General features: G+C 38.9%; 2 protein-coding genes across 6 annotated transcripts in view; one reads left to right on the plus strand and one right to left on the minus strand.

The window, feature by feature from the left end:
- The window catches only part of Npf (neuropeptide F), a 92588-nt gene that overhangs the window by 44964 nt on the left and 34633 nt on the right, over positions 1–12991 (minus strand). For 3 of the 5 annotated variants that reach the window (XM_076311640.1, XM_076311637.1, XM_076311641.1), the window contains exon 2: positions 12040–12299. The exons of the other annotated variants lie outside the window; for them this stretch is intronic. Coding sequence is in view for 1 of the 3 variants with exons in the window: in XM_076311641.1 (XP_076167756.1) it covers positions 12040–12086 (47 nt within the window). In the remaining 2 variants the exon portion in view is untranslated. The remainder of the gene's footprint in view (positions 1–12039; positions 12300–12991) is intronic. 5 annotated transcript variants of the gene reach the window in all.
- The window catches only part of Np (serine protease notopleural), a 45126-nt gene that overhangs the window by 28448 nt on the left and 3687 nt on the right, over positions 1–12991 (plus strand). Inside the window, exons 7-11 of the mRNA XM_076311636.1 lie at positions 2060–2203; positions 2857–2933; positions 5322–5422; positions 7429–7700; positions 10998–11152. Of these exons, the coding sequence (XP_076167751.1) occupies positions 2060–2203; positions 2857–2933; positions 5322–5422; positions 7429–7700; positions 10998–11152 (749 nt within the window). The remainder of the gene's footprint in view (positions 1–2059; positions 2204–2856; positions 2934–5321; positions 5423–7428; positions 7701–10997; positions 11153–12991) is intronic.

Raw genomic sequence — 12991 nt, forward strand, 5'->3', positions numbered from 1 at the left:
GCGCCAATGGTGGAAATGTCACTTTGGATACTGCGATCTGCCCGAGTTGCACAGCTCGGTTGTACGATGTTCGTTTACGACAGATTTAAAACGCGTCGAGAAAGAAACAAGGTATACAATCGTGTTCAAATCGCAGGGAAATCGACATCCTTTTTATCTCGTGTCTTTTTTTCTTCATCGATTGGATCAACGAACGATTTTATCGCTATACGACGCTAGTTGGGACGTAGCCTAAAGTGCGCAACGGAGTCCATAGGCGCGAGACGTACGAAATGCTTTTTAATATATTGTTTCTTGTTTGGTTATCGATCGGTTAGATTTGTCGCTGTACGACGAGGTTGCAAAATTGGGAGTCCAGTAGCCACGCTCGGTTATTGTGCATACTTCGTTTCCTTCGTTCGTAGCTCAGATTTGGCGCCAATGGTGGAAATGTCACTTTGGATACTGCGATCTGCCCGAGTTGCACAGCTCGGTTGTACGATGTTCGTTTACGATAGATTTAAAACGCGTCGAGAAAGAAACAAGGTATACAATCGTGTTCAAATCGCAGGGAAATCGACATCCTTTTTATCTCGTGTCTTTTTTTCTTCATCGATTGGATCAACGAACGATTTTATCGCTATACGACGCTAGTTGGAACGTAGCCTAAAGTACGCAACGGAGTCCATAGGCGCGAGAAGTACGAAATGCTTTTTAATATATTGTTTCTTGTTTGGTTATCGATTGGTTAGATTTGTCGCTGTACGACGAGGTTGCAAAATTGGGAGGCCAGTAGCCACGCTCGGTTATTGTGCATACTTCGTTTCCTTCGTTCGTAGCTCAGATTCGGCGCCAATGGTGGAAATGTCACTTTGGATACTGCGATCTGCCCGAGTTGCACAGCTCGGTTGTACGATGTTCGTTTACGACAGATTTAAAACGCGTCGAGAAAGAAACAAGGTACATAATCGTGTTCAAGTCGCAGGAAAATCGTCGTCCTTTTTATCTCGTGTCTTTTTTTCTTCATCGATTGGATCAACGAACGATTTTATCGCTCTACGACGCTAGTTGAGACGTAGCCTAAAGTGCGCAATGAAGTCCATAGGCGCGAGAAGTACGAAATGCTTTTTAATATATTGTTTCTTGTTTGGTTATCAATCGGTTAGATTTGTCGCTGTACGACGAGGTTGCAAAATTGGGAGGCCAGTAGCCACGCTCGGTTATTGTGCATACTTCGTTTCCTTCGTTCGTAGCTCAGATTCGGCGCCAATGGTGGAAATGTCACTTTGGATACTGCGATCTGCCCGAGTTGCACAGCTCGGTTGTACGATGTTCGTTTACGACAGATTTAAAACGCGTCGAGAAAGAAACAAGGTACATAATCGTGTTCAAGTCGCAGGAAAATCGTCGTCCTTTTTATCTCGTGTCTTTTTTTCTTCATCGATTGGATCAACGAACGATTTTATCGCTCTACGACGCTAGTTGAGACGTAGCCTAAAGTGCGCAATGAAGTCCATAGGCGCGAGAAGTACGAAATGCTTTTTAATATATTGTTTCTTGTTTGGTTATCAATCGGTTAGATTTGTCGCTGTACGACGAGGTTGCAAAATTGGGAGGCCAGTAGCCACGCTCGGTTATTGTGCATACTTCGTTTCCTTCGTTCGTAGCTCAGATTCGGCGCCAATGGTGGAAATGTCACTTTGGATACTGCGATCTGCCCGATAATATATTGTTTCTTGTTTGGTTATATATTGGCGTGAGAAATACGAAATACAGTCCAAGATCGCGAGAGGAGAATCACAAATCGTTTCCATCGTTTAGGTATATCTTGTCTATCGACAAATTATTTCGTTTCCGACGATTAGAGGCGCAACCATTGGCGTAGAATTTGGTTAAAAGCGACAGGTAGCTAAACGGCGTGTATTCGTACGAGATTAACCGTTCGTGGAGGAAACATCGAGTCTGCGATGTATCCGCGCGTTCTTTCGAGGGTTAAGAAACGAAAACGGAGATCAATTCGCGGGAACACGCAATCGAGCGATTTCCTTGCCAAGTTTGCCACGAGTTTGCGTCTTTTCAGCTAAACCTGCAACGGAAACGGTCACGGAGCACGTCACGAAGAGGCCGACTATATTGACTACCTTGTCGACGATTGCCAGCGTGACGATAGACACGGAATTACCAGTTCCAATGGAAACTCTGAACATGTCCGATTACAAGCAAGGTAAACGTTCGTTCTACTCGATAATTGTTTAACCCTTCTTGCGTGATACGATGCGAGATGCACTTTGATCGAACGACGAACGATACGGTTTACGCTCGAATTCTGTACGTTTTGTTTATCTTGCGCGTAGATCGCGATCGTGTGAATAAAACGGGGAATCCAATTGTCGATAACACAGAAATCTGTGACGGTCGCGTGGGTCTCGATCGTAGAAATCGCGAGACGCTGCGCGGTGTTGTCACGATTACGGAAGGAAGATAAAAATAATCGGCGAGTCTTACGTTACGTAAACGAGAACGTAAACCTTGGCCGTCGGATCGACGCGATTTATCTTCACCATCGCGGAGTGTTCGCGATCTCGCGAACCGGTGAGAAATCACGACGACGTTTTTAGTCGAAAACCGGGATCGGTGTGCGTACAGTTCGAGCGGAAAAATTAATTAGTACCTCGACGGGAGGGGGGAAAAAAAGGACAGAAAACGGAAAAGAGAAAAGAAAAAGAAATGGAGAACACGTTCGGTTGGCGCGCTCGCGACGATACCGGTTCATCCGGTCCGACGAACGTGGAAGGCGAACGTTCACCAACATGGCCGTCTTGCCGAGATACGAGAATTTTTCGAGTGGCTTGAACTCAACGATGCTTATTCTTGCAGTGTGCGGCCGAAGATTGTTCCCGGAGTCGCGGATAGTCGGTGGCAGCCGCAGTTCGTTTGGAAAATGGCCGTGGCAGGTGAGTACGGTTCGATGAACTTTCGAACAATTTTGTTTGTTTTTTTTTTTTTTTTATTTTTCATAGCTCCAACGACCGTTGAAACGAAAACGATCGTCTTAGACGAATGTACCGCTTTTGCTCGGGGCGAACGATCCGACGAAGAAATTACAGAGCGCGCCGATTCTTCGGGTGTTTCGTGCGGTAAATACGGAAACGGTTCACTTTGAGATCTCAACGCCTGTTTCAATTTTCTGCCATCCACCCACGCGTACGTCCATTGTTGTTCCACGCTTCCCACGTATACGCGTAGTTATCGTTCAGCGACCACGTGGATAAATACCACGGCCGAGGATCGAATTGATTTTCTCAATTAAATCGCGCGTCGGATCGCCACGACCGGAAAGTCGTCTCGGTAAATCACGATTACGGAGATCTTCTCTCGGATCTTACTCATTCGCGACTATTTTTCAGGTTAGTTACGTTTCTTTGAAAATTTCTTTTTTCTCCGTCGGAGAACTTTCGTCGAATTTGTTTCATCTGTCGTCTGGATACTTTAACTTCGCGATTAAACATCGGTTAAATTTGACGTTACGAAGACCACGTACTTCTAGATCGACGTAGTCTTCGACGAACGAAAGGAATTTATGTTAGCTTCTGTAATCCTATTACGTCTGTTTAGCTTAATCCTTTCAATGTTACGAGCGCGTGTAGGGGAGAGTGGAGTAATTGCGAACACTTGAGCAAGAATTCGAGTAAAACGAAAACAAAGTACGAAACAAGTTTATTTGTTGTTTACGATTACGGTTAAGGTACTCATTTCAAACTATAGTAATTAACTTGACAAAATTTTAAAGTGTGATATAGCATTTAAGTATGAAACAAGATCTTTAGTATTCGTAGTTACTGCTGTAGGATAATCACGAACAGTATAAGGGGCAATCTCGAACATGTGGATACTAAAATTTATTTATCGCACAATTCCCACAGAAATCCTCTAGATGTACTTTTATCACTAGAATAATTTTCATATGCCCACAAATTACATTTACAACATACCATCCAGTCTTCACTTGATGATCCTTCGAACTTTTCGTTGCAATAAATACAATAATATTCCTTTTCCTTACTATTATCTTTGTATTTTTTTTTCTCATCTTTTTCGATAGTTCTTTCGTCTCTTCCGTATTATCGTAAACAAATTTAACATTTTTTGTCGCTATTTGCTCCGCAACAATACGTTTTGGAGTAATAGCAAACGTTCGTGATTATCTCACGATGTGACACGAATGAAAATTTGTTAATACTAAAATCTCGTTTGAACCGTGTTTGTTGTAACTTGTATAAATCTCGAACACTTTTGCTACAGAAGCTACACGAAATATTAACATTGCAAGTAATTAGACGAAAAGTGACTAAAAGATTCAATCTTATCTACTTTGAATCACGTATGCTGCTTTTGTTTACTGTTTGGTCTCCCACACTGAACGCGTTCAGATCTGTCGATTGTCATTTGGACGTACCTGCTTTCCATTTTTAACAAATTGAAATAAGTATGTTCGCGATTATCTCACTCTTCCCTACAGTTGTAACAACGAACGCGTATACACGTTTACCGAATTGGGGACCATGAACATTGTGGACGTGTTTACACGTAGTGAAGTAGATCGAAGCGAAGTAAAGTATTCAGTGCACAAACAGTAGAATATTCCAACGTACGAGACTCGCTCAAAAGTATGCAACACCGAAATAGTTCAAATTATTTACAACTACGTGGCACGGTAAACCATATCCGAAATCTGTTGCCAGTTTGTCGTCCTTTTTGTTCAAGTTGTTCCATGCAATTATCCTATACCTCACGACCAATCCATATTTCCTACCATTTGTGTACACTAAATATTATTAAATTGTTCGGAAAGTCATTTCGTTCTCCAAAATGGAGAATATATAATTTAACAAAATGTTTACACACTCTAAAAAAATCGTATTTCATTATCACCAAAAAAAACAAAATGACTTTCCGAACAACCGAATACGTCTCAATTTGTCACGATACTTTGTAAAATTTCTATTCAAAAAATATAATTAACCGAAGAAGAATTCTCAACGACAGCTCGAAACGTTGAAATTTTATATAAATCGTTCTCTTCGAAAAAAAGAAACCGAAGAATCTTTACTCTTTAATTTCTTCGTTCGAGAACGATTTGGTTAATTCGTACGCGTCGTTTAACGATAAATTACTTCCGGTTGTTCGTCGAAACCCTGACAAACGACGCTCCGATTTTTACGAGGCACGACAATATTCCACGTTCGATTGTTGGATATTCGATCGTGTCTCGAGACTCCACGAGTACTCGAGCACGAGCGAGCATCGTTCTTCGTTAAAGAAAATGAATGTTTTCCTTTCAGATCTCGTTACGCCAATGGAGAACGTCGACGTATCTGCACAAGTGTGGTGCAGCTTTGCTCAACGAGAATTGGGCCATAACCGCAGCGCACTGCGTGGAAAAGTGGGTATCGTGTGTTTGTCATCGTGATGACTCTCGAATCGATATTTCTTTCTAGTACGCGGCAATCCGTTATTCGTTATCTTCGTTGCCTTTCGATCGACGTTGATCCATCGACAGATCCTTACGACGAAAAAAAAAGAAAAAACTGCACCCGTGTAACAATGCGCGTCTTTGTTTTCTATCGACACTTCACGGAAACGTGTAACGAGTTTTTCGTGTCGAGATATTGTTAAAAGTATATCTCGATGTCGCGAATTAAGACGATTTGCGAAACTCGCGTCGTTCGCTTATTGCGCGCGAATTTAGAGTAGCGATACGATATCGTTTATTCGTTAAAACTGATTAACGGTGAAATTAGGGTCCCTTTTGTCTCGAGATTCATCGATTTCGATGCACGTTACTGTATCACTCGATCGCGTGTTTTCGATCTATAGTTGTCCCTTTAAAATCGATCTTTCGAACAAATATCTATCGTAATTAATAATTTATGCAATAACGTGGACCTTTCTAGAGTTTGGTAAAATCGATCGAACGACCTTCTTAACGTCTACCTTTGATAATCGACTTGGTGAAATTATTCGCGTAGAACAATTGTCGCGAATTAAATGTTAACGAAACGATTACGGGAAAATTCTTTAAAAGGTATTTTAAAAACCGGAATAACCGTGTATATTTTCGCGAGGATTATTTCAACGTCAGTTACACTTCTTTCGGTGTTATTCGCTACATTTTGTTGTCGATACTTTTTTTTGGAAGAATAAAGATGAATTCGACGATACACGACGCGATAATGTTCAAGGTCGTGCGACAACGGAGATAAAACTCACGATCACCGTTTTTTCTATACCAATTCGTTTTTTGTTTTAACGAGATATCAATGGAACAGATATTTATATATACAAGGTGTGTCCGCAAGTTGGCGTCGAACGTTGGCAGCGCGTAAAACGCGTCAAACAAACAGGTATTAATACACGTGTGTTCAAATATCGTTAGTTTTGGAGTTGCAAGTTGTTTCGAATTTTTAACAATGTACGAAACTGTATTTGCAACTTATCGAGCGAGTCGTTGGATCGAACACGGTAAAAACAGTACGTCCGAGTAATACGTAATTGTAACGATGTAATTCGATAAAATGTAGACTAGAGTAAAGGGAGAGAGGTACCTCGCTTTTGAATATATCTTATAACTACGAAACTGACGATATTTGGACTCACCACGTGAATCCAACAATTGTTTACCACAACCGTTTTGCTTGTTTCGACGAGAGTTACATGCCTCCAAAATTCATCACCAACGTTCAACACTTTGTACATATAATAGGTCACTCGATCGATTTTTTCCAAACTTATCGAACAACCTAGTATTCCTGCAATTATAACATATAATACTTCAAGGTATACGAGAAGATTTACCAATTACGGTACAATAAGTTACTCGATAAGTTTCGTCGTTCGATAGAAACTGGAGCTATTAAGTTCGTCGTTTGATTTTTCTAAAGATAGTACTACCGTTTAACGAACATGTGAAGTTTCGTGTAGATCCGTTCGTATATCTACAATTGTTCGAAGTCGAAGTGTCATAGTAGTTCTTCACGATATAAAAACGACCAAACTTATCGAACAACCTAGTACTGTGTTATTTACTTCGAAATAACCTGTACAAAATCGAGGTGAATGTGTGTCGTTCGTTCTACCGTACCCTGGCTGAAAAATTAAGAAGAACTCGTTATTTCGATGAGTATTTTGAAACACCCTGTACAGTGTGTAACTTATACATTATTCCTTGCCGATCGTACGCTTCCCTTACTTCGTTTCATCAACGCGGTTCCCGACGTCTAACTGTACACGTATCATAAATGCATTTATTTTCGACTAATGGCTGCTATCCGTGCAATAATAATAATAGTTACCAAAGACTACCATCGTCTTCAACGATGCGTTCACCGAACGCGCTGCATACGATTTCACGTGATGGTTTCTAACGTTTTCGTTCCCAACGATTCGCAGCGTGCCGCCGAGCGACCTGTTGCTGAGAATCGGCGAACACGATCTCGCGAACGAGGACGAGCCGTACGGATACCAAGAAAGAAGGGTCCAAATCGTGGCTAGTCATCCGCAGTTCGATCCACGCACGTTCGAGTACGATCTGGCTCTGTTGAGATTCTACGAGCCACTGTTGCCGTTTCAACCGAACGTTCTGCCGATTTGCTTGCCCGACGACGACGAGTCCTACGTTGGTCGCACGGCTTACGTCACTGGCTGGGGTCGACTTTACGACGGTACCAATTTACTTACGGATTCTTTGTTGGCTCGAGTCAGGCCACGACTATCGTTCGAAAAGAAGGCACAGCGTGTTTAGATCTTCGCCTCTTTGATCGCAAGGAAAAATCGGTGACGAAGACGGACGACGGTGATACTAAATCCGAGTGAGAACGAATTTGTAGCAAGATGCATTGGCGTAGGATACCGATAAAGCGTCAAGTATTTGCGAACAGAATAATTTGTTTACGGTTTAGGTACTACGGGTAATTTGATAAGTTGTTCGTATTAAAAAAATTTAATATGTGCATTGGCGTAGAGTTCTAATAAAGCGTCAAGTATTCATAAACAGAATAATTTGTTTACGGTTTAGGTACTACAGGTAATTCGATAAGTTGCTCGTATTGAAAAAATGAAAACACTATAATATGTGCATTGGCGTAGACTTCTGATAAAGCGTCAAGTATTTGCGAACAGAATAATTTGTTTACGGTTTAGGTACTACGGGTAATTCGATAAGTTGCTCGTATTGAAAAAATGAATACAATTTAATATGTGCATTGGCGTAGAGTTCTAATAAAGCGTCAAGTATTCATAAACAGAATAATTTGTTTACGGTTTAGGTACTACAGGTAATTCGATAAGTTGTTCGTATTGAAAAAATGAAGACAATTTAATATGTGCATTGGCGTAGACTTCTAATAAAGCGTCAAGTATTTGCGAACAGAATAATTTGTTTACGGTTTAGGTACTACGGGTAATTCGATAAGTTGTTCGTATTGAAAAAATGAAGACAATTTAATATGTGCATTGGCGTAGAATTCGAATAAAGCGTCAAGTATTCATTATATGAATGCTTACACAGAATAGTAGAATACATACTAAACTACTTTACTCTATAAACAGAATAATTTGTTTACAATTTAGATACTGCAGGTAATTCGATAAGTTGTTCGTATTGAAAAAATGAATACAATTTGATTTGGGTAATAATTATTAATACTTCGAAAATTATTTACAGCGAAAAGAACTAATTTGTATTTATTCAAAATAATACAACTCCGATTATATTCATTTCTATCAAGATAAACTCTATACAAATACAATTTACACAAAAAAGCATGTCACGTTAGTATCAATTAAATATGTTTTAACATGTATAATTTTTATGTTTTCTTACGTTACAAATTTTCCGTGGAACTGTTTGATAGGGATGCAATTTCGATTCGTTCCTCGAAATGAGTATAAGCGGAGTTATATTATTTTTAACGAATGCAAATTAGTTCTTCTCGTTATAAATAATTTTCAAAATAATAACGATTATCACGCGTATTAAATTGTATTCATTCCATCGTTACGAGAAACTTATCGAATCAGTGATAGTATTTAAACAGGAACGAAATCATTCTGTTTCTTAATAGCTAACATTTAATTAGAAGGCTACGCCAATGACGCAGTATTCTTTCTCGCTTGGTCTTCGTCGTCGTCTTCGTACCAATGGTGATTTTTGCTTGCGATCGTACAAGCGACAGTGGATTATAAAAGGAGCGAGAATAGACACACTGTGCCTTTTTTTCGCAGCCAAATAGTACTATACGCGTTTCGGTAGCACGTCGGAGCGTGTACCACGACTCGCGTGGTCAGTTGCACTATCAGTTCAAAGTTCTGTGCCGGAGTCATTCCTGACTTTTGATTCACATCGATATTTCGCTAATCGTATTCGTGGTCGCGCGAGTCCTTTGTTTCTAAACTTTTGGTTACGCATTTACGGTAGTGTTTTTCTATTACAATTGGTGATTAAATTATTACGAAAACTTTGAAACTACCACTTGCTCGAAGTCTGGGCAAGAACGGAGTTGAAAGTCCACTTAATTAGTAGCGACGTCTTACAACTGTTTTAAAGTTTTACAATATGAGAAATACGTGTACGTTTATATTTGGTCACGCCATCTTTCTCGTCTATAATTTTCTGAACACGTTTCTGCGTACTTTTGTTATTTGTTTCGACAGTTTCCTTACATTTCTGGATCGTGATACCGTATGGATATAACTTTCTCGATCGATGGATGCTTCTTGCATGTGAATGCAAAGGACGATGCGATCGAATACTTTTTTTTATCGTAAAAGCTTTAAAACAGTTTTAAGATGTTACGAATATAAAAATACATTTTTTAAGATAATTATTTAGAAAAAGAGGGGGTCCCACTTTTCTATTTTCTTATACATAACTTTTTCCTATACATATAACCGCTGCCTGGCCTTAGTTTATAAGATATTTTCCTCAAAAAGATCGCTACTATTACATTGAAATCTGTCTATACGTACACGTCTGTGACTCTGTATGTGTCAGCTCACGATTACTCCTAATCTCTTGTTTCTATGTAACTTGGCAACTAATTTAATAGATTAGATTCCATAAGGTATAGAAACCATAAACAATCAGCGACTCAACGTTTACACAACACTGCCACAAACACGTATATAACTATAAGTAACATTCATTGTAGTAGTAGCAATAGCTTTTTGCAAAAATCTCGAAAACTAAAAGTAAGTTGTATGTATAGAGAAAAGTTATTGAAAATATCGATTTCTACAAAATATTTAAAAACCCTCGAAATCGACCTCCCTTTTCTAAATAATTGCCTTTTGAAAACCAAAGTATCGTTTCGAAGACATTTTTAATTCCATTTTTCATGAAGCTTCAAATAAGTTGTAGTTTCAAAGTGTTCCTAACAATTTTATCAACCCTTGTATTTACAAGTATCGTGCGCACAGTTCCGTCACTGTGCTATGGTTCTCGAGAGGAAGAATCAGGACAAGGAGGATCGATCATTTGCTCCGAAACGATGTGCCTGTCACGCACTACGAGTTTTGTATCTCAGAATCGAAAACGACTCGATGTACACATGGATCGTCGATTATCTCGAGAATAAGAATAACGCGCGACCAACTGTCGAAAAAATATCAACATCCACCGAGATTGTTTCTCGAAGCAGTGCATCGAGCAGTAACAACATACTGCAACCTCTCGTAGAGATACACTCGTTGTAAAATGTTCTGCTTTCGATGTATCTAGATTACAACCAAGAATAATAATTGTATCGCTTCTTAATTGTTTAGATCGCGTATCTTAAAATGGAAAACGACAGTAAACTCGGTGATATCGTTCGAACGTAGTTCGAAATATTGTTTTTGCGAAACAGTTGCCAGCGCGTGTGTTTAAAATACACAGTTCCACATTATTCGTTCAGACAACGGAATTTATCCAGTGTCGCGAATAAGAGAAGAACGATGTTGATTGAAAATTCATTTTTCAGAGGGGCCGTTACCGTCCACGCTTCAGGAGGTAGCCGTACCGGTCATCAATAATACAATGTGCGAAGGCATGTACAGAAACGCGGGATACATCGAGCACATACCGCATATTTTCATCTGCGCCGGTTGGAAGAACGGTGGATTCGACTCCTGCGAGGTATGCACGACGTTTCGTCGAATCGATGTACCGTAGACGCGCGAGAAGTGAACAACTTCGAAATAATTATCTTTTTTTCTAAATCAAAGTGTCGTTTCGAGGGCATTTTCAAATCCAGTAGGCACGCAAAAAGTCAAAAACTTGAACAATTGTCTTATTTAAAAACCAAAGTGTCGTTTCGAGGGCATTTTCAAATCCAGTAGGCGCGCGAAAAAGTCAAAAATTTAAACAGTTGTTTTATTTAAAAACCAAAGTGTCGTTTTGAGAGCATTTTCAATTCCAGTAGATGCGCGAGATGTGAACAACTTCGAAATAATTATCTTCTTTTTTAAATCAAAGTGTCGTTTCGAGGGCATTTTCAATTCCAGTAGGCGTGCGAAAAGTGAAAAACTTGAATAATTGTCTTATTTAAAAACCAAAGTGTCGTTTTGAGGGCATTTTCAATTCCAATAAACGCCCAAGAAGTGTTAACTTTTAAATAATTACCTTTTTTAAAAACCAAAGTATCGTTTTCAATTCCAGTAGACGCACAAGACGTGTTAACTTTTAAATAATTACCTTTTCCAAAAACCAAAATATCGTTTTCAATTCTAATAGGCGCGCGACAAATGAAGAACTTTTAAGTAATTATCCTTTTAAAAAGTATCGTTTTAAAAGTATCGTTTTGAAAGCATTTTCAATTCCAGTAGACACGCAAGAAGTGTCAACTTTTAAATAATTACCTTTTCCAAAAACCAAAATATCGTTTTCAATTCTAATAGACGCGCGAGAAATGAAGAACATCTAAGTAATTACCTTTTTCGAAAAGTATCGTTTTGAAAGTATCGTCTTAAGGGCATTTTAAATTATAGTAGTCGCGCGAGAAGTGTCAACTTTTAAACAATTACCTTTTTTCAAAACCAAAGTATCGTTTCGAAGGCATTTTCAATTCCATTTTTGACAAAGCTTCAAACAAGTTGTAGTTTCGAAGCGTTCGTAACAATTTGATCACCTCCTTGTATTTGTAAGTATCATACGCACAGTTTCGTCACTGTGTTATGGTTCTCGAGACGAAGAGTTCAGTGAAAACCAGTGACTCCGGTACAGTACACGGAGGGTTGATCATTTGCGCTGGAACGATGTGCTATGCACGTGTTTGATCGTTGTTCTGAAAGTTAAAAAATCATAAAGAACAGGAGAATAAAGTCGTGTTCAGTGAGGAGAACGATACCGATCGATACGTATCGATACCACTTTACAACTTTCGATACTTCTCGATTACATCTTCGTTTCGTTTCCACGAAAATATCGATTTCGATTCAATACCTCTCGTAAAGTATCGATATACAATTGGTACTACACGAAAATGTAGATGCCAATACTATAGTAACAAAGAAATTCCTGCTATAAATATATAAATTTTGGTCTTGTGAACGAAACTTTATAGAGTAGTGGGTACACTTTCAGCCAGAACTTGTTTATTAATCTTTAATTTAGAAAATACTATTTTTAAATTAAAGTATCAAATAAAAGTATTCCTTTACTTGTAATTATCTTTCAAACTATTGGGTTGTTCGGAAAGTCATCTCGTTTTCCAAAACGGAGAATATCTAATTTCATAAAATGTTCATACACTCTAAAAAAGTCGTGTTTCATTTTCAACAAAAAAAACGAAACGATTTCCCGAACAACCCAATATTTCTTTTGTTCGGATACTAATTTTCCATCTTTTAAAAAAAATCCTTTCAATTGGAACCGAAGTTGCCATAATGTACAAATACTTTCTGGCAAAATTTTGGTTAGGTATCGAACGGATATCGATGTATTCGTGAAGTATTGAATGGGTATCGATACGTTCGC

Source organism: Ptiloglossa arizonensis, chromosome 5 (genome assembly GCF_051014685.1).
Source record: "Ptiloglossa arizonensis isolate GNS036 chromosome 5, iyPtiAriz1_principal, whole genome shotgun sequence".
Classification (NCBI taxonomy): domain Eukaryota; kingdom Metazoa; phylum Arthropoda; class Insecta; order Hymenoptera; family Colletidae; genus Ptiloglossa; species Ptiloglossa arizonensis.